Consider the following 21773-nt stretch of genomic DNA (forward strand, 5'->3'; position numbering starts at 1 on the left):
CAAGTGCTGTGTGTAGCATTGGATTAATGCAAATCAACAAGCTCCATTTGAGTAACGTTTCTGAGGAAGTTCTTAGGGTGGTATCAAGATGTAGGATTTGCTTTGAGGCAAGTGCGCACTTTGCTTCTCCCACTTGCACTAGGTTTTGCTTGCTGCTTTCCTTGGGCGGAGGGGAGCTGTTGTCTGTGTAGCTGGTTTCCTGTCTTCAGTTCTTGGAGGCAAAGTTTTACAAAAAGGAGAACATTTCAGCATTCTCTGAAAATGTCTCGTTTTGGCTAGACTTTCTGATTCTGCAACCACTAAGCAGTAAGTTTCCAACCCAGGCCTGCTTATTTAGGCATGCTCCCTCATTGAGACACATTCAGTGGTGTCTTGCTTGAGTAAGGAATGCTGAATGGGGGGAGGTGGTGTGCTTTAGGGAGTGTCTCTCAGCGTGAGCCTGAGTGCTGGGTGACAAGCCTGCAAACTAGAAAAGCAAATGTCTGGAAAACCAGTGTCAGTAGAAGTGCAGAGTGGTCACCATGCTAATAATTTGCACTTCTGCATAGTTTTCCTCAGATGAGAATCAAAAAGTGCTCTGCAAACATTGACTTAATCCTTGCAATGCTCCTGCATGGAAAAACGTCTCAGTTCTACAGATGGAGAACCTGCTGCATAAAAAGGGTGCTTTCAGTCTTCATAGTGCCAGTGGCACAGCCTAAATCTCTCAATCCTAGTTCAGCTGTAGGTCTGAAACGGTCTGGCCCCTGCAAGCACCAACAGTAATAACTATGTAGCTTTCCAGAGGGGCAAGAAGGTTGCGGCTGCTGGCGTTATCCTTGGAGCCTTTCTGCATCAGGAAACGTACACAGAACCTCTTCACCATCCGGTTGAACCAGGATGATGAGTCTCTGGGTTGGAACACTTGAGCGAGCCCCGTCTCAGCATGACCACAGCAGGATCCATGCAACAGCCTCCTCGCTGGTTCTGCACTTGCCTCTGTTCCTCCATGACGTGTCCCGTAACACCGTGTGCCAAGATGCTTTGGGCTCTTTCCCACAACTGCTGGTTTGTCCTTCAGGGGAAACTGTGGGAAAGACACTGGAAGATTGCCGGCACTTAAGTGATCTTTGACCGTATCTTCATTAGAGAGTGAGGAATTTTGAAATAGCCCCAGTTGGGAAGAAAAAAGGGAAAAGAAAAAGTGGGGCAGCCTTTCTCTCCCAGCTGTGTAAGCCTGCTCTAATTGTCTGCATTTGCTCAGTCATGGCACTGATGCATGTACCGGGAAGCAGGGATCAGTGATGTAAGTCAGGTTAGTGATGTGGTGGGCACCCACCCTCAAGAGGCACTGCCATGGGCAGTTTCTAAGAGTCTGTCCTTCGTGATATCAGTACCTGGACAGTGGCTTGGAAATGCAGAGAAATTGTGTTTCGTGTCAGTGATGGAGCTTGGAAGGGAATTGTGACCTCCTTCAGTAACAAATCTGTGAGATATACAGCCCGATCATAAAGCAGGATGTGAATGCAAGAATAAATAAACCTTTCTTAATCCGATCAACCTGGTTATTCTGGAATCCCATAAAATAACTGCCATTGGGACTGCTTGAGAAGAGGTTGCCATAAACATGACTTACAAGGAGGGGACATCCAAACTTTGCGCAACCTGGTGATTGCATTGGCGGTTTTCCAGGATCCCCCAAGGGCTGCTGCTAATTGGCATAAAATTAAGCAGATTGCAGCTACTCTCATCTTTAATACAAAGAGAAGGCCCCCGGGAGGCTACAGGTTGCAGCGTGTGGCTGCTTCCAGCGTGGAGCACAGTGCGTGGGGATGTTTGCCTCCTCGGGCTCTTTCTCCCTGTTAAGGGAAGTCTGGGGAGGCTGCAGCCCACAGTGGAGCCCTTTGCAACAGCTTGACCACCCCTCTTTCAAAAACAGTGCTTTCAGAGTCAAATATGGCTTTGATTAAGCTCACGGACTGTTAATCAGCATTCACAAGATTAAAATAATAATAATAATTTCCTCCTCTCCCCCGCCCAGAAGCAGACTACTGGTAGAAACTGAAGCTGGAAAAAATAGTTGAAAGTCAGCTAAAGTCACCTTGGTAACTGCAGCAATACACTTGCCCAGAATAGGAGACATCAAACCCAACTACAAACAGCTTTAAAGAAACAAAAAGAATGTAATCATCTAAAGAATTAATCTGACAACTGCCCACATTTACACCTCCCACAAGCTCCCAATCAGAGGGAAATGTGCTTTAATCTCCTCCAACCCCCCTCCAGTTTCACACAACACGAGATGTGAAGTCCTTTAACTGGGACATTTCCGGCGTGCTGCTTCCATTTAAATCTACTGCCTTTCCAAATGCAGCAGCCCTAGCTGTTGCAGACTTGTTTTTTCTGGACACTGAGAAACATGAATTTTTTGTGTGGGTTGGATGAAGTATTAAATCTGGAATAGACAAAGTTTGCAGCGTTTTACATGATAGTCAGCTAGAGCTTAGTCATAACAAATAAAACTCTGCCGGTTTCTGCTGCTGGTTTATTTGGTGATGGGGTGGAGGAAGCAAGGGCTCATGGGTAGCCGACAGTCGTAAAAGCAGAGATGTTAGTGTTAGAAAGCAAACTTCTTCTAAATTTTCTTCTACGGCTGAAAAGTACAAGCTGTGGATGGCAGTGTGTGTTACGATGTGAACTTCTCATTGGCAACGCTCTAGACATCCTGGTGACCTTCCGGCTGGACTGTCACTCTTTGGAAGAGTAAGTACTAGGATTTCTGTTCCCAGTGGGAGAGTATTAATGGGCCTTTAAGAGTCGCTGCACGTGTTCCAGAGATGAAAGTCGTGTCCACTTTCCTCAAGCACCTTGCACTTGGACATCTCCAAGCATATTGCAGAGCTGTGGGATGCACCGTGTCCTCTTGATGTGCTTAGTCCACCACATGGCCAGAAGTGCCCACTCACACAGAGCTCTTGCTCAGGAACATACAGCTTAGATAGAAGGTGGCAGGGTTCTGCCATTGTTGTTTCACTCTCAACTTCAAATAGCTGAAATTGTGTGAGCCTCACTAAGGTGAAACAAGAAACACTGAAACCGTGACTATCTTGGAAAAGTTTCGTGGAAAGGATTAATTATTTCATGTCATTCAAAGTATAAACTACCATTTTGCTTCACTCCTTCACCTTTTTGACAGAAGGGCTGGTTACTTATTAATGTGAAGTCATAATTATTGACAGCCTTAAAGTCATGACAGTTCCGTTTGATAGTTATACATTAGTCAACATCTTCTCTCGAGTGTATAATGACAAACAGCATTTGCTGTTTCTAATAAGATTTAGAAAGCTTCGCCCCTTTTCTCCAGAATATTGTCGTCAGTGCTATTATTGCATTAAGAACCGGAGGCTGTTTCCCCTCAGGACAGCAGCCCCATTGTGCTAGCAGCTGTACTGGCTCATGTGGTGGAAACTGAAAAACCCACCTTCATTTCGGGGGTTTGGAGCCTGGGGTTGTTGGGATCCGCCCTCTGGCAGTCTATCCTTCCAAAACGTGGACCTACAGCACCAGCTGTGGGACACCGGGGTGAGAGACATGCCTGGCACACTTGAGCGATCCAGGTGGGAAGGGGACAATCTCCTGTCTGCAGCAGTAACATTGCTGTGTAACTCCCAATCCGCTCCAGGGTGCATAAATGCAGCTCTGGAGCTGCATTTAACGAGTGCAAGCTTATGGCCCGCTTGAAAACCATGCGTTGCTAATGGCTGACCCTTTTGGTAGAGATTGATAAATGAATGATTGGAAGCAGTAGACCACAGGCTGACTTTCCCACAGCTCACTGTGTATATAAGATCTGATAAGGAAGTTCAGGCAAAGCTTAGCTTAAGGTCAACTGATCATTTATCAACTGTGCACTTCTCAGGTAATCAGCCTGCAAAATGCTGGCCCACTCCACTCTTTGAAGACCCCACCTACAAAGAGTTGTAAAATGTTTGCCCAAGTAGATTAAACACAGCTTTAAGTGCCACCTATGGACTACAAAGCATGTTGTGTCTTTGCTTCAGGGTTAACCCACCCGACTGACACTTGGCTGACTGACATCAACCCACCCTGTGCATAAACTGTATCCTTACCTACTGTGTCCTTGCTGCATCCATTACCCTTTGTGTGTGGCTAAGGCACAACATGAAACACATTTCATCTTGCAGGGAGATGAGCTGGGTTACTCTGGTTCATTTTCTCTGCATATTTCTGCCCTGGACGTGCAAGGTGTTTGCAAGCCCTCCTGAGGTTGGGGCTGAGCTTGTACCTTTGTATTGGAGTGAGTAGCTCAGCAGTCTGAGTGCAAAGCTCTCCTAGGCCTGGGTGACAGGGCAGAGGCAACAGACTTAGCTGCTCTGGAAGCTGTTCTGAACTGTAGTGCTACCTGTGTGGTTGATGGAAGTAATTTTGGGACAACTCCCAAATGTAAAGTCAAGTAGAGGTGTGATGGGTCGTGAGGGCTTGAGAAGGTCAAGCTGTTTCTTTACGTTCTTTTCCAAATGTATGTTCAAGATGGCTCAGCTTGGGTGGAGGAAGGATCTGAGCATGTTTATCAGTGTTCCCAAAGGCAAACTACTCAGCCTGGTAGCGCTGTTTGGTTTTTAATGTGGCAAAACAGAACCACATTACAATGTGGTATCTTTCTGTTAGCTCCCTGCTTTCCCTTTCCTCCTCTTCTGGTGATTCTGCAGTATAGAAATTATCTAAACTTAATATAAGTCTTACTTCTATTAATGACACCAAGTGACAAAAGTATAAATCACGTGTCAGACCCATCACATCGATTCATGTCATCCTCAAAAACTGTAAACTCCATGTCCTTCCTTCTTTGTTCTGGACTATCATGTAACTGCTCTTTGAACACATAAAGTGTTTATGGTGAAGTATTTTGAGATACACCTGCTTGATTATCTGGAGGACTCTATCTGGCAAAGTTCCTAATCGTGTAACAACATAACCTTTAGTCACAGCTTCACGACATGCTGGCCTTGTAGAAATGAGAAAAATAGGAAAGCAAAGCTGCATTGCCTTAAAGCAGCCCCACTTCAAAGAGAAGGCAATGTGCGTATGTCCTGCTCCTTACAAGCAGAATCCGTCTTTGGCTGTTGCACTTGATGCTGGTGGAAACAGAGTTCCCAAAGACTTTCAGCTGAGTTGTGGAAAGAAGTAATTTGGATATAATTGTAGGGATGCCTCAGACCTGAAAGATATTCCAGGCCACTCTTTCCTGCAGGTGACTGCCTAAAATATCCTGAAGACACAGCAAAAGGGGAAGGGAAGGCATACCTGCTAATGTTTTCAAGCTATGTTATAGTGGTTTGGGCATTAGAGAGTGTAGGTTTTCTCCAGTTCTTCCCAGAAATTCTATTTCTTGTGTGCTGGGGTGGAATGCAGCATGTGTCTTCACCGGTTCTGATCCTAGGTCATCAAACAAAGGCAGCAGCATACTGGGACTGATAGGCTGTGGGAGGCTGAGTCCACGAAGGGGTGAGAACTCAGATGTGTCTTCATAACAGTTTGGTCCTGTGTTGCTCAGTATTGACACAATTGATCTGAATCACAGCAGAAACAGCACACAGTGCTAGGATCCTAAGTGTGCATGTTTTGTCTCTCTTAGAAGCCGGAAGGACAGTTTAGAAAGCGAGAGCTCAGCAGCTATCATTCCTCATGAGCTAATCCGCACGAGACAGCTGGAAAGCGTACACCTGAAGTTTAACCAGGAGTCTGGAGCGCTGATTCCCCTCTGCCTAAGGTGAGTGGGGCCATCCTTCCTTCTTCTCAGCTTCTGCAGCTTATGCCTTGTGGCATTGTTTCACCATGCAGACATGCATGCAATGGTTCTTTAAAGGCCAGAGCTGAGATAATTTTGCCAAAACACATTGGAAACAGATGATTCTTTGCATGCGTGTTCATTGTGGTAAGACTGTTCCTCATTCTTTTTTTTCTGTTCTCCGGTATATTTTAGTGTACTGAAACAAGACAGGATTAGTATGCCTTTATTATTAATAGTCTAATGCTGGCAACTCTGATAAAGAAGGGATGTCTTATCATATTCTGTCAAAGAAATCCCTTGAGTTGTTAACTATGGCTTATGGACTCAGACACAAATATTTGTGCAAAGCCTGTTTGCAGTCAGTTTATACATGCAAGTGTGTTTTCTAGTCAAATTCTGTCACTTGCATGAGTGAAGGAACAGAACACTGTGTGTGTACCCTCTGCATTATCTTTTGAAGGTTAGGCTATGCATACCACTGTATGTGACTTTTCTAGATACTCACAGTTTCAGTCAGCACTATTTTAAAAAATACATGTGGCAAATGTAGTCGTTAGCATAAGACAAACGATTGCAGGTGATTGAGTTACTTTGGCTTAATGAGTTACCTGCCTGTGGTATCAGAGTTATCAGCAGCAGGTGCACACTCGCCTGTGCCTGTTGAGAAACCAATGGAATAGCTGACATGAACATATTTTATTTTACATTATAAATGTGTGAACACTCTGTCCTGATCAGTTAACTCAGCTCAACTGACCAGCAGTAACTCATCAATCAGCTGTGACCCTGCCGTTGGGTGCCATATATCTTACCTTAAGTTTTCCCAATTGCATATTGGAAGCCATGCTTGCGTGCAGAGTCACTCAGCCTACGTTCTGCAGGCATGACTTTCCCTCTGGAAAGCACTGAATGAAGAAAAGGGTACTGATACTATAAATGGTCATGCATATGTATCTTCTAGGTATTTTATTGAAATGCATAAGTAGTGCAGGTTACATTTGTCAAGCACTAGGGCATTGAATTACTAGGCACTGCCACTGTAGGTAAGTTTGATCCCACTGATGATCCTGCTGACAAAAGCATTGTCTCACTGCCACGTGATGTGGAGTCTGGATCCTCTCCTGCGGTTTTCTTGTTTCTAAAAGACTGACAGTCCCCTGTCTATACATGCATCAGGGCTTCATCGTGGGGACAGACATGCAATGGGATCCAGTTAGACTATTCTAGTTCTGAAACAAGGCCCTGCATTATATGGGGGAGATAAAAGAGAACTTGCCTCAAAAGGAGACTTGTGATGGGCCAATCAGTCATATGTTCCTAAAAAGTTAATAGTTGCTACCTTCAGATGGCTTCATATGCTCATGGCAGAAGCTGTAGGGATACATCTTCATCAATCTGTTGAATGCTGCTCACAGCCTTTCAGTTCACACACATATGTTTTATTCCCAGGGGAAGGCTCTTACATGGACGGCACTTTACATATAAAAGTATTACAGGGGACACAGCAATCACGTTTGTATCAACGGGAGTAGAAGGAGCATTTGCTACAGAGGAGCACCCCTATGCAGCACATGGACCTTGGTTACAAGTGAGAGAGCCTTCTTCCTTTTTCCTTCCCCCTTTACAGTGTCCTAAGTATGATCCTATGTTAAGGGTTTAAAAGTGTAACAGACCTGTTTAGCATCTCTTACAGTTCATGCAGAATATTTTCAGTGATTATGAACTCAAAAAATAATGGTAAACTGTTAACTGTTACTATTTATATCAGTGGAGCTCAAATTGATGAGCAGTGGCTGGAAAGTTATAAAATTATCTGTGAATACGGTAGTATCCATTTCCTGGAGTCAGCAAATACTTTGAAGACTGTATTTGCTCTTGATTTTTTCCAGAAAGGAATTTGGGGAGGCAGAGTGGAATGACCTAAACAAGAATGGAGTCAGGGCGGAAGAGCTAGCAAGCTGATCTCTGGAGAAGGCTGTGGAACATCGATCCTGCAGAGCCAGGATCTCAGTTTTACATCACCCTTTATAGGAGGGCAGCACATAGGGTGCAGCCTCTCAGTTTTACCTCTTTCTTAATGATTCTATGACAAAAGTATGTGGTTGCTTGAAGCACCCACACATTTTCTGCACCAGATTGTTTCTGTATCACAGATTTCCCTTGGAAACTCCCCATCTGCTTGGTGCTGAGGGTCAGGCCTTTAGAGCCAGGGATGCACAAATTATATGATGGCATAGCGCTATTCTAACCTTGAATTTCTTCATGGTTATGAACACATTGCAAACATAAAAAAAGCTCTGAGGAATATGTTTATACAGAAAAACACTTCTCTGAGAGACTATGTACATGCAGTACATCTCTGCCCTCACTGTCGCTGTGGCATTCCTGCCTCCCCTTCTGTTTTTAAGGCAGAGGTTTGTTTTAGCATTGCAGTGTTGTAGTTAACCTTCGAGTGACTTATTTTCAAGGCATTCCAGTGTGTGTGTTCATACGTCTGGAGGACATCATACCTTGAAATCTGTATGACTTGTAAAGGAGCTGATCTTGGCTGGAATCATCTAGTGTAGGGATTTCAAAGAACTTGCATGCTTTGATTGTACTGACTGGAAAGTGCAACACTCCTGTAATGATTAACAGCAAACGGTCAGGCTTAAGGGTGGGTCATTTGCTGTTGGTGCCTGTGCTTGCCAACACATGATACACGGGATCTTGTGACTGTGTTAACTCCAAACATAAGAGTGTTTGTCTGCATTTTCATCACATCTTGAAATGTACTGATGTGTGGAGTAGTCGGGTAACCTCTAAGAGTGAGGAATGGCAGTAGTTAAGTCACCATTCAGGCAAGTAACCAATATTAACCCTTATGAACCCAGTTGCTTGTGTGCCTAATCCTGGGGTGCTGAAAATTAAACAAGTTTTTCGGAGTATGTGGGAGGGAAAGGTGAAGAGTTTCTGGCTCCTGAGGGACTGGGAGAAGCAAGTTCCCTTGCTTGTCACCTGTACAAGATCATTGTATTGGATCTTCTCTTCTGACATGACTGACTTTGTGCTGGCTCCTACCCCATCCTGTGATAGGAATGAGGGAGGACAGCCTAGCTGGGAGGGGAAAGGAAGCTAGAAGCAGCCTGGGACAAGAGGAGGAGGACCTGGTTGCGTGAGATAGATGTGGGAGTGTCTGAGGCTCTTGGCTTAATATGTAATGCAAGGCTTCCTCTGTGCTCAGCAGTCCCTTGTGGTGTTGGGAGTGGAGGAGGGATGTTCGTGTGGCTTTGCTTCAGAAGTAAAAGACATTGTGGTGCACAGAATTATCAAGGAGGTGAGTTGTGTTAGTTTAGACCCTTGCAGCCTGAGCAGGCAGAGTTGGCAGCCCCGCAGAGCTTTCACAACGAGGCCCAGGGGCCTTTCCTCCTCCTTTGCCTGGGACCCCAGGCGCTGCAGTGCAGAGGCTTGTTGCAAAGGCATGCAAACGGAGGGATTATGGAGAGGAAGAGAGATGGCAGGCCTCTTCTCCTGCAGGCTTTTCTCCTATCTTAGGAAACGGAGCCTGAAAAATCCAGGCCTCCACTCCATGCAGCAGCCAGGGTCTGACTCCTTTTGGGCCTGAGTGCTGGTGCAGCGAAAGCCCAAACCTACAGACTAAACACAGCACCTCCTGTTTACATCTCGTGGGCTGGAGTGGAGCATGTCCAAGGTGGGTCAAGCCGGGCTGAGCAATGGGCTGAGCAATGAGCTGAGAGTCGCTGGCTGCAGCGGGTGCTTAGTGGGTGACAGGAGTTTGGCAGGTCCTGTGCCATTCCTAGCAGACAGGTGTCCGTATCGCTGCCGCAGCTGGGGCTCGGCAGGAGCCCTTTTAGCAGTCTCAGCAGAAAAGGCAAGGAGTCATTAGACTACGACGGTTGTGTGCCCCATTTCTGTCAACAGTCTTTCCAGGTCACGTTTGAGGTGTGTTACTGGGGAAAGCCTGTCCTGCTGCTGCCCATGCTCAGGGGATGATTAGATTATTTCATTCTCCAGAGTTGTCAAATTGGCACCTTTCCCAAGTATTTGGATTTTTTTTTTTCATTTAAGTAACATTTAATTAGTTCTAAGAAGCTAAATTCTATTAAAGGTCTAAGCATGTCAGGCTGGTTTATTTCTGAACTTCTTCCACTGTGTCATGTATTGTTGAATAGGGAAATTGCCTTGACTCAGAAATGTACAAACATATTCAAGAAGTCCTCCTTGTTAACACTAGACTCCTGTTTATATGCTAGTTACCGTGGCAAAGTCTCTGATGTGTAACACTTGCATTAACATTACACATGATCAAAGGCTTCCGTCCTTCTTTCTTCCATTCCCCCTTCCCCCAGCGCCGTGACAGCAGTATCCCCATGCCTCCTAAGCACCCCTCATCTCCTCTCCTCTCCTTCCCGAAGGGCAGATGTTCCAGATGCACAGAGAAAGGCTGGGCAGGAGCTGTCTGGCCCAGTGTCAGAGAGTTAAGGATGCTGATCATATAAACAGACTCTGACATTAACTGCCCCACAGAGACATTCATAGTCGTGGTGGAGTGCCCGAGCTTCTCGGACTGAGCATGCCAAGCGTGCAATTCATCACAGATCAACCTTGTTTGTCTGTAAGCCTACCCAAAGCAAGGTGAGGTTGTGCGTGTGTTCTCCTTCCCTCCCTTACTTGTGTTCAGGCAGATGATAGAGACGCTCTGTTGAAATGTCTTACTGATCAAACCCGACCCAATAAAGTTGCCTGAGCCTTTAATACATATTAATATTATCCTGGGGTAGTTTGTGTCAAAGCCTGTCAGCATGCATCATCCTTTGGGAATTACCATCATTAAGTCTTCGGTGATGGGAGTCAGGACATGCTTCTGCAAAGCTCCTCTGCTTTTATGTGGAGCTCTCTGCCCGTCTAGCACAAAGCAGACTGTTCTCCCCTCCTACCTTGCTCACCTGGACTGCTTACTCTCCCCAGAGGGGAGAAGGAGGTTTGTTTAACACTACCTTCAGATAATTTCTGCTCCTGCTGCTTTAGGCAGTCATTGTTCTAGGGAAGAAGATGACATTCAAGTCTTTGATCATGTGCAACGTACATGTTACGCATCAGATATTGCTGCAAACTCTGACATACGAGCCCATACAGTACAGTAAAAGCAAACTTAAGAAGTCCTCGTTAACTGCAAAATCAAGCATACAGAATTTAAGAACTGTCTGAACCGCAGTCTCTGCAGCTTAACCTTGCCCTTGTTATGTGTGTGTATTTCAATATCATATCTAATTGAATGTTCAGATGTATTTTTTACAAAGTACGCTGCCTCATTCAGTGCACAAGGATGCAATGTGTTTTGGGGAGTAAGGTAGACTCCCGCCTATAGGACTTCCACTTTGTTTGTTTGTCAAAATTAGAACATGTGTAGTGAATGAGGCAAGTAATTGCAGAAAAATCACAATAGTCCCATGGTGAAGCCTGTTAACTGTTACCCTGGAGAACTGAATCCTGTCCCTACCTCTATTATTCTGTTCTTTCTCAGTATTATTTCCAGATTCTCAAGCTAAAATATTCGCAGGTGGCAACTGAGTTTGTGTTCCCCATTTTCTGGATGGCCAGCTTGAGAGCTGAGGTCTGGTCCACGTTCCCAGCAGCGCCAGAAGCCAGGAAGAATTCTGCTGCAGATCCCCTGTGCCCCACAGTGCAGAGTAGGCTGGAAAAGAGGGACCTGTGTGTCTTGGGGCAGGCACCTGCAAGAAGTAGCCGTTCAGACTCAATTTCCTCTTCACTTGTTTTCCTCTGTCTGTTAAGGAAAACCTTCTTCCAGTCGTCCTGTGAAGATTAATTTAGTGCTTGCAAAGCATTCCAGCACCACAGATGAGCACTAGAAGCAATTTCAGGAAGATATTAAAATTCATTCTTACAAGTCAGGAGAGAGAAAAGAATTGTGTGGGGTAGGGGGCCAGCCTGAGAGTCAAGGCTCGCACTGAACCCCCTCTGTTCTTACAGGTTTTCTCTGAGATTCTGTTAGGTCTCAGCTTCTTTAGCTCCCTCCCCCATCTGCTGCATGGAGAGGAGTGCTCCCTGCCTTGCAGAAATGTGAGGCTGAGCACGTCAGAGGCTGTGAGAGCGGGAGGGACAGTAAGATTAGGTACTTCCAATGTAATCCATGCTGGCAGTAGTCGGATGGAGAGTACTAAATAAAGGGGAAGAGAGTAGGAGGAAACGGGCAAACAACTTGAATGATAATGAAAAGAAATGATGACTAATGCTGCATTCAGTGAGCAGAACCATCCTGAGGACCAAGCAGGGCAGAGGTCTTGTGGGAGAAAAACTGCAGGCGATCTTGTGATTACAGATTTGTTTCGCGATGCAGACATTCACTGGGGCTGAATTAGCATTGCACAGGCAGTCTCTATTCAGCCATTTCCAAAGTTTCACATGCCCAATATTGCTGGTCTCTGTAGAGGGTTTTTTTTTTCCAGGTACTTTACTCCATTTCAAAACAAATGTTGTTAGGCTGATGGAGGCTATGGATCATTTGCAGTTGGCACTCTCTGATCCTCAGCGCAAGGTCTCTGTCTCCACGTGAGCTCTGCTCACGTCCCATGCCAGCAGGTTTGCAGCATCCAACAGACACGGTGTGGATGCTGAGGCTGTGGAAAAGGGGCTCCCGTCCCGTCTCCCTACCCTTTGTGTCACCTCCAGCTTTGGCCTCTGGTCTGCCCTCCATCCTGTTTTTCTATGTCTTTGTCTTCCTCTCATCCTGGCCCGTCTCTGCTTTTCTCTCCTCCCCTTCATTCAAGCTGGCAAATTCCTTCACCTCCTCCTCCACATCGCCTGACTTCCAGCAGAAATGCTGAGAGCGCTGGAGAGTTTCCTGCTTTGCGTCCCGATGTGCCTGGTGCCATAGCAATCCCTCGTCACTCAGAGGAATGATCAAAGGGGAAAGTCCTACTTAGCAGCCTCTGCCTTGTGTCTGGGGGTGAGCTGCCTTGGGCTGGGGCGTATTCAGTGAATAAGGGACCTTCAGTGCGGTTTTCTGCCCTTCTCTGAAAGGCTGTGGGCAAATCATCACTTTCAGAGGCTTCTGGCTTGGCAAAATATTCTCTTGATAGGGAGAAAGACTTTCCCTTGACCTTCGGAGCTCCTCCTGAGGGCTAGTTCCAGTGCTCTGCAACAAAATGATTATCCACATTTGTTAGCACTGTCGGAAACTACTTTTTCCAAAATACCTCTCTGAGATAACTTGATTCCTTTTCCCCTAAAAACCCTTAAAAACCTAAAACAAGACATCCAGCATGGAAAAATAAGTAGAGGCTTAGGACAGCAAGGTCAAACTTCTGGTAGAAAGCATTAGACAAGCATGTCTGTAGTCAGGATAGGTACATGGAGCCCGTGGGAAGCATCCAGCTTTCAGGAGCTATCAACACGCACTATCTATGTTGGCAATTGCAGGGTGGGGGGAGATTACTGTGAGCAGGGTCATAGGGGACAATCCATTCTTTTGGTTTGGCAACCTAAGTGAAAAATCTGGGAAAGAAGAGCAGACTAAGATCAATCTTTAAGTATTCTCAGTTTTTCTAGCTGAAACAAAAGCCTTAAAGAAACCAAAAGCAGAAGAAAATCCTTTTGTGTTGAATGAAACCAGAAATAGAAGGTTTTCTTCAAGAAAAACAGACCAAAGGAAAAAAAAAAGAAACAGAAGCAAGTTTTGCAGAATGGAGCTGGGGTTGTTAGAAGTTTTGCCTTCTCTAATCAACATTTGAAGGATAAAGCACTCACCCAGGATATGAAAAACTCATGTTTTATTCCTTTGCTTTTATTTCAACCACTATTTCTACTTCCTAGCTTTATGGCCGCCACAGCTATAGGGTATTTTGGTTGTTCCTCAGCTCATCCAATTGGAGTTGTGCCACATCATATAAAACACTGAATTAGTCACAGAGACAGAGAGCACAAGAGAATGACTCTGTTCCGGTAGAGTTAGGACATTCCCCTGGAAATGAGCACATCTGGTTCTTCTCTCTGCTATACCACATGTTAAATCATTTATGCACATTGGCATAATGGCAGCAGTAGAGGTTCAAAGCAACCTTTGTAACAGCTACTCTGGTGCTTGAGTTGCTCGCCCATTAAGTGGCAGCTATGGGTTGAATCCAAGGGATTGGTTTTTGGTCTGCCCAGACTCGAGTAGCTGTGCCATGCCTAGCCTGGTAAATTTAAGGACAGTGTCCACAAACTGCCTGAAGTCACATACAACTACAGCCTACTCTTCCCCAGATGCATCTGTCCCAAGACAAACATTTTCTAAATCTTTTAGGTGGCTTCCCCCAAATTCTTGGTCAGGCCTAGGGCAATCTAAACTATCACTTTCCAGTAAGTTTATCACCTTCCCACAACACCCCCTAAATCTCTTTCCGTTCTTTTTTCTCACAGCCTCATTTCATGAGACACCAGGAGAAACTTAACGCTAGAAGTTAAAGCATCCCATTAGGTCATCATGATCCGCTCTTCTGCAGCATGTTCTCTAGTCCTTTGTCTAGGCTAGCTTTGGACAAGTCAAGTTCTTCCATCCTTCAGCCAACTGACTATCCCCTGGCCTAATGCCCCTCCCTTGCTACCTGAACTACATTTTGGCTACTCTTTGTAGCTTTCTTCTTACCCACTTGGAGCATTTACCGAAATGCCTGTTCTGCCTTAGCATTTTCACTCTGAAAGAATTGGTATTGCTTGGCTCCCTTGCCAGCTTTCTCCAGCTCAGCCGAACTTTGTGTTTACTGGAAGCAGCCCTGTCTACAAGATGGATCTCATCAGGCTGGACCTAGGACTAGCCTTGTAGCTGGGAATGTCATAGGAGATCTCACAAGGTCAAAATCTTTCAGTGTCATCATATACTTCCTCTTCTGGAATTGTAACATCACAGTGTGAAGCAATAGGGTCCCTCAGGCATCTGCGAGTGGATGTTTTTCCTGTACAAGGAGAGTTATGAATCTCCTGGAAGAGCAACAATGGAATTTCCCATCAAAGGTGTTTGTCGCAATGCTGGTACCTTGGAGGCTGTACTGAGATGGTATGGGCCTCTTCAGGCAGTGTCAGGGCTGGGCATGACGTAGAAAGACTTAATGACAAGGCCGGAACCATCAAAGTAAGGCAACGTGAAGAAGGCCAAGCCAAGGGGAAAGCCAGGAGAGAGGCTGGGGATGCTCATGGCACAAAGCACAAGTCAGGGGGTGTATTGGTAATGTCTAATTTCAATGGGAAATGCTGACACACCTCAGCTGCATTTTCTCTGTGCTGTCAACAGGAATTAATCTGAAACATTTTTAGGGCAAAGGGCTCCTAAATGCTGCTGTGTATTTGCAGAAGTAACAGATGACATGTGGCTTAGGGTACAGCTGCTCCACCCAGCACAGGCATAGCACCTGTATGGATGAGCGGTGTCTGTGGAGTGCTGGTGTGATTTACATAGGGGTTTATTGCAATGCATCCCCACCTTCTCTGCCTGAACTGTACAAGCCAGCTCTGTACTAAGTCCAGATCTAATAAAACCTTTATTTTCTTTGACAAACCTGTTAGAAAAGCAAGTGGCAATGTTTAATGCAAACAAAGCACTAGGACAAAGTGTGGGATCATTTGGTTTTGTTTCTAGGTAGGCAAGAAAGTGGGTATTATCAGTAAAAGCATCCATTCTGAGTTGTCCCTGGGCCAATTGCTTGTATTTTGCCCTGAACAAAGCACATTCCCTGAAGCTAGACAAAACTGCAGCTTAATTCCTAGCTCAGCTTCTGAGGGTCTTCCAAATCAAAGGTGAGCCAGCTGTCCTAGGCTGTCAGCATCAGCATGAGCTGTGGTCCACAGCAACCTCTCCTGTGCTGAGAATTTCCAGTCCTCGTGGTGGGGCTGAACCCTGATGTGCACGAGAGATGGGGTGTTAGGTGTAGAATGGTACCTATAAGCTGACTGTGAAGTCTTTGATGTTTTACTAAGCACAAGTTGCTTTCAAAGTCAGCCGAACTAGTCTAGAGCCCCATGACCTTGTGAACGTCTTTAGATCTCACCTGTTTTCCTGCATTTGCAGCTGCATACCTGTAACAAGTCACAATACAGGTTTCTCAACTGTCTGCGGGTATGGAGGCTTCGACACAAGCTCCTTCACTTGACCTGTAGCTAAGTCCTGTAGGTAAGAAGTAGGTTTCAGACAAGCTCAGGTGGGATTTACCACGAGAGGGAGACATCATGCTCACCGCATTCCCTGAACACATCCACCTGAGTGGGGCTGCCTACCACGGTGTATTGTAATGTGTCAGCTCATGCGGTTATCAGCGAGGCAGAGAGAAATGCAGGCCTTGATTGTTGCAGTAGGTACCTCTGATAGAGAACAGGTACTTCTCTTTTGGGTAGTCACCATCTCCCGAGCTTCTGCAGCATTACTGACATTCACACAGCCACAGAGCACATGGGAAATGAAGAGTGAATCTGCTAGCAACGGGATGGCATCTGTCTGGGCCTCTCTGGGTCAGGTCACAGAGATCCCAGTGCAAGCAGGACTGTATAGCACCAAAGGGAACGTCTGAGATAGCCCCAGCTGCTTGGCGAGGCTGTTCCCTGTATATACTGCAAACAGCCATGACAAAGGCTGAGCTACACCCTGTAACCAGCTTCAGCAGGCCAGGAAGGCGGGAATGTTTGCACAGAGCTGTGAAAACACAGAGCTGTGAGCAGCCGGGCGCTATGGCTCCGAGAGAGCTCCGTCGCCTCTTCAGCACTGCCCAAGAGATGTCATGGGAGGAAAGGCTGACTCTGTGTTTTGAATGGCTTCATTTGTCCTCCAGATTGCAAAGACTCTTCCCCTAGCTGGAGCTGTTTTCGCTGGGGGAGTGAAAAAGCTGTTTCATCATTATGATCTCTGTGCAGCATCCTGTTGATAAGATCAGCTAACAGCATTGAAGGAAAACTCTAGATTCAGGCCTGAAATATAAAGTGAACAGGGCCTATTTGTTTAATTTGAGCTTCTAAGGTTTAAATCCCAAAGGAAATTAAATTAGGTGCCTAGAGCAATGGCAGTCTGTCATGTTTATTTGCTGGGAATGTCACCTTTAATATCATGCACATATAACGTGTGTGTGTTAATGTAATGGGGTATCATACTGTGCAGGAGCAGGCATGCTACAGTAGCTGGAAATGTGAAATATTGTGAGCGAGGGAAGCTGAGATGGGATCAGATTTATTCTCATCCTTCTCCATAGGAGCAAAGAGTCACCAGCATGAAGCTGTTTTGCTGATTGCAGGTGTGGATGTCGGCCTGATCTATGAGCAGACTTTAATGCTCTTGGGTCATTTAAATTGGGCTACTTCTAAGAGGGGAAATCTTGTCTGGATGCAAATCCAGGACTGCCGTGCTTCTTTCTTCAAAGCCCTCTTAGCAGCTGGTGTGCTGGGAACGTGTGCCTTCTGCATCCTCAAGAGAGTTCAGGAGTGCTGCAGGTTCCCTGCTCTGAGGAATCAGCTCGCTTACCCATTTGGTTGCACCTGTGCTTTAAAGATTCCCTTCTACTCTAAGGAAGGAGGACAAGTTTCCCCAGCTGCATGGGGTAGGAGGCTCTGGGGTGGTTTGTTTCTGACTCAGGCTGCTGCAGGTTGCTGGGGACGGGCTGTGTGTCACACACTTTGTGAATGTCACTGCAGCAGTTTGTCACTGCAGCCAGAGACGCTTGCCCTCCACCAAAGTTAGCTATCTGTGCAGGGCTTGCAGAACAGCACTGCACTCTTTTCTCAGCCTGCTCCAAAGCACAAGCTGCCGCCGCTTCGATCTCACAGCCACAGTCCGTGAGACAGCTGAGCTGCAGACTGCTGTCCCACTCCGCCTGTCAGACCCTGCAGGGAGACAGTTCAGCTCACTACATCAGTGGAAGTTGTTGTTTGATTGTTGGTTTTTTTTTTCAGCTAGATTAACAAAATCCACTGAGAGGGTGCTGGTGAGCTGCAGATGGGCTTGGCTCAGGGGATCACACCCCATGCTGGTGCTTGTCGCAGTGCTCCACATAGGCTTGTCTCCACTCTGCAGGTCTGTGGCTTAGCCAAGACCTGACTGGTCCCCCGTTTGCTCTCTCAAGCCCTTGCTGCTCACCCTGCGTTGTTTTCCAGCAGCAGAAGAGCAGCTGGCTGCCTCCACATGTGGTTCCCATTTCTTCCCTGCCTCTGGCACCTTGGGAGCGCCCAGGGGTCTTCCTGCTGTGCTTCTCTTCCAGTCCCCCTGCCAAAGATGTGACTCCTCATTCCTGCTCTCTCACCCATCCCAACCTCTGGCATTTTTGCTCATCCGTGGAGGGCTGAATATTCATTTCCTCTTTGCCTGATTGCTGTGAATACCAATTCCTCCTCCTTTTTCCGGCTGCTCTGTACATTTTGATGTCTGCCAAATTGTTTTCATTCCCTCGCCCCATTGCAGGCTGCACCTCCGCAGAAACTGATCTGCTCCACTCAGCCCCAGCTCCCCACCCAGCTATTCCTCCTGGGCTGAGCAATCAGGTTGCCCTCCTGCCTCTGACACGGACAATCAGCTTCCTCGTTCTGTGAGCAGCCAACAAACGAGTGTCTCCAGTTCAACAGGCAGGATAGTTACAGCCTCCTGCAAGGAGACTGCAGCAGTTTGCAGTGGCACTGCGTGTTTCAGTGCAATGTTTCTCAGCTTGCCAGTCTGCAGATTGGTGCCAGGTTGCAGAGTTCTGTCCAAAGCAGCAAGCTGCTGGCTGCTGGCTGAAGCAGAGCTTTTTCCAGGCGCAAGGTATGAACAGAAAGGCCTGATGGGCTACCTGCATCCAGGCTGAGCAGCTCAGTCATAAACACTGGCCTGAAGCCTGCTGCAGGTTGGAGCTAAGTGAGGGGGGAAATGTAGTGAAGAGTGGAGGCTACAGTTCCCTCATCCTCCAGGGAAACAGTGTACAGTGTTGGCAGGGCAGCAGGGTTGAACGGAAGAGAATTCAGATACATCATAGCTCTTGAATCTGGATTTAGTGTTTTCAGATCAATTCTCTTACCAAACAAAGGAAGAAAGGGAGACCAGAGCACCCTTTCTTCTAGCCAACAGCCCTGCTGGTATTACCAAAACATAGGCCAGCACCTTCAGCCAAGTAGCCCACGTTGCCCAGGCAATCATGCGCTCCCTGCTCCCATTCCTGGCACCAAGGAGCTGGAGGTGGCTTCCTGCAGGGCCATGGGACAGCCAGGCTGCCCCTCTTCCAGCCCAGGGCAGGAGGAGACAGGGTACGGAAGGGGTCTGGGTATGGTGACTGCTTCAGGGATGGAGAGCAGTGCTGAAGACAGGAAAGAGTGGAGTGAAGGAAGGAAAGGAGGTGCAGTGGGAAAGAAACAAACCTGTAGGTTGAAATGGGAATAACGCGTTGGTTACTGCTGTAACTCAACTCCCAGGAATGCCACTCCAACACACTTGTGCTGTGTGGGGATGTTGTCCCCATCCCGCACCACATTTCCATTCCCATTCCAAATCTGCTGATTGCTGGGGGCTCCAGCCTTTGCGTCTGCTGCAAAAAGACGGAGAACATGTCTGATTTTGGCTATCATATGCCTTCCTAAAGAGAATGCAGGTTTTTCTCCCTGTGAATCCCTGGGACTTGCTCCCCAGTGTTCCTCAGCTTTATGTGACTTGTGGTCTTCATGGAGCTTCACTTCAAGAAATCAGATGAAAGCAGGACCGTCTCCCACTGCCTCTTCAGCAGTTGTTATCTTGACTCCTTTTCCTTCTTCCCTACTCTGTCTTTCTAAAGCCGGGCCTCTAATTTTAGTCTTGGGAAGATAATTGAGGGTCAAAAAAGATTGCCGTATAATTTTAACATTTTTACCGTGGTTGAGGCAGGAGGCAAAGTTAGGAGCTCCTTGCCCTTAAACCGATGTGTTGCAGGAATGAAGAACGTGGGGAAGGAGAGAGCTGGTACAATTTGCTCACTGGAAAAGTCATTCTGTTGCTTGGCAGTTAGCTAAAACTAGGAGCAAGAAGACGTAAACCACTGTATTTCCTTTGCAGATCCTATTGACTGAAGAGTTCGTAGAGAGAATGCTGGAAGATTTAGAAGATCTGAATTCTCCAGAGGAAGTAAGGCTGCATCGTTCCTGCATCCCCAGTGTATGCCCCAGAGAGCCTCACAGTCTGGAGGCTTTGTGGGACCTTTCCATCTTCTATGGGATAGGGCACTGAGAGAAGGGATTGCAAGAAAAGCAGAGCAGTTTTTGGTGTGAAGGGAGATGCTACACATCCTCACCTACAGCATCATTCCCCACTCACTGCCTGAGCACCCTGACCCAAAGCAGTGCAGCTCCTGGGCCAGGGTGTCAGGGTTTGCCTCCATGCTGTGGATGACCTCTTCAAGAGCTCACCTCCTCCCCCACTTCCAGAGCAGCTGAACGCAGTGGTAGCACATTTACTACTGAACAGTCTGTCCTTGGGGGCCTCCTTTTTTGGTTTGGGAACATTTTCATGTCTACTCTTGGCCCTCACCTGCTGCCTCTGCAAGTTGGTGCACAGCGTGCAAAAGACCATCCCCAGCCTGAAAGTGTTACAGCAGTGGCTGGAGGAGCTTTATAAAGCTTTGCTGTGTGGTGCTAAACTTCCCCTTGCCATGTGATCTCTTCCTGGGGAACATTTAACACCCTGTCTCCCATGCATGCCATATAAATATTCTGACTGACTTCAAAGAGCAGTGGCAAAAATGACATGTAATATTTTTAATCCCATTTTTTACAGCTCCCTGCAGACTCTAAAGAAACTTTCCTTGGCTTGTCAAGCAGCCCTCCTATCCCTCGCCCCGCTCCCCTCCCCCCAGGAAAATCTCAGGGCTCTAATTGTTTAATCCAGAGTTGATTTAATGCCAGGGTGTTCTTTGCTGTGAGAGTGAGGGGAGCACACTACTGGCTGTGCAGGGACTTTCAGGCCAGCTTTTATCCAGTTAAACCTAATCCAAAGCTCATTTTGGCCGGTGACATGGAAGCCCAGGAGCGCTTGGTCGGAAGGCCCTTTAGTAGGGCTTTGGATTGCTTGTGTTCCTCCGTGCCCTGCGGCGAGGTAAAGGCAGTGGGCATGGCAGCTTCTGGCACAGCGGCCGGCCTGAGTTACTGTGACTTTGCTAAATTAAAAAGGGAAAAGCAAACAAATGCAAAGGATGACTTCTCTGAGAGGATTGCTTCGGAACCACTCCTGTTTATGAAAAGGAAAATACTTGAGATGAAATGTGATCTTTCAGCGTTCAGATCCCTCCAAGGATTTGTACGTTGCAGGATCCCAGTTTGGGCCAACTTAATGCATTCCTCACAGCCCTGGCTGATGATACTCATGCGACTGAACGAGGCTCTGTCAGTGCTGCAAGGAGTGTCTTTCCTTTGCTACATAACAAGGCTCCCAGATTAAGTGAAATATCTTTATCTGAGTATCTTTAGCATGTTTTTCACATGCTTTTGACCTTGAACTCTGAAGGATCCCCTGGGCTGTATGGGACCACTATATTACATGGTCCAAGCTATACACAGGGACTGAGTTAAAGAAAAGAACAAAACAATCTTAAGTGGAACTTGGACTGTTTATGTTTACTAGAGGAGTAAAAAGTAGAAGTTCTGGGGAGCCATTACCCTGAACGATCCTGCTGCCTTGCCCTCAGATCATGGGTCAGGCCCAGAGCCACCAGCCTGGCACGTTAAGGTCAGTAGGTCCCAACTGCAAGTTACCCTTGTACACAACTTTGCATGGAGCAAGGTCAGGAGCAAATTCATAGCTTGCTACAGCCATCCTTCCTGTGGAGCAGATGGCTGCAGGGGAACTTCTCTAACAAGATGCTACCACTGGGCAGGCGTTGATGTCCTTCAGAATGGGGCTCTTACAGGAAGAAAAACAACTCACTGGATAAAGATGGATAATTGCAGGTTGTTTTTCCTTGCACAAGCTCTCTATGTACGTAGTAGCCCCTGTGTAGTTTCCAGCACTGCTGGCCTT

General features: G+C 46.7%; 1 protein-coding gene across 8 annotated transcripts in view; it reads left to right on the forward strand.

The window, feature by feature from the left end:
• SUFU (SUFU negative regulator of hedgehog signaling) overlaps positions 1-21773 on the forward strand; it is an 87795-nt gene that overhangs the window by 58027 nt on the left and 7995 nt on the right. For all 8 annotated transcript variants that reach the window (XM_046942683.1, XM_046942684.1, NM_001396718.1 and 5 more), the window contains 3 exons: positions 5636-5770; positions 7241-7379; positions 19818-19886. In XM_046942683.1, the coding sequence (XP_046798639.1) occupies positions 5636-5770; positions 7241-7379; positions 19818-19886 (343 nt within the window). The remainder of the gene's footprint in view (positions 1-5635; positions 5771-7240; positions 7380-19817; positions 19887-21773) is intronic.

This window comes from Gallus gallus, chromosome 6 (genome assembly GCF_016699485.2).
Source record: "Gallus gallus isolate bGalGal1 chromosome 6, bGalGal1.mat.broiler.GRCg7b, whole genome shotgun sequence".
In the NCBI taxonomy this organism is placed as follows: Eukaryota; Metazoa; Chordata; class Aves; order Galliformes; family Phasianidae; genus Gallus; species Gallus gallus.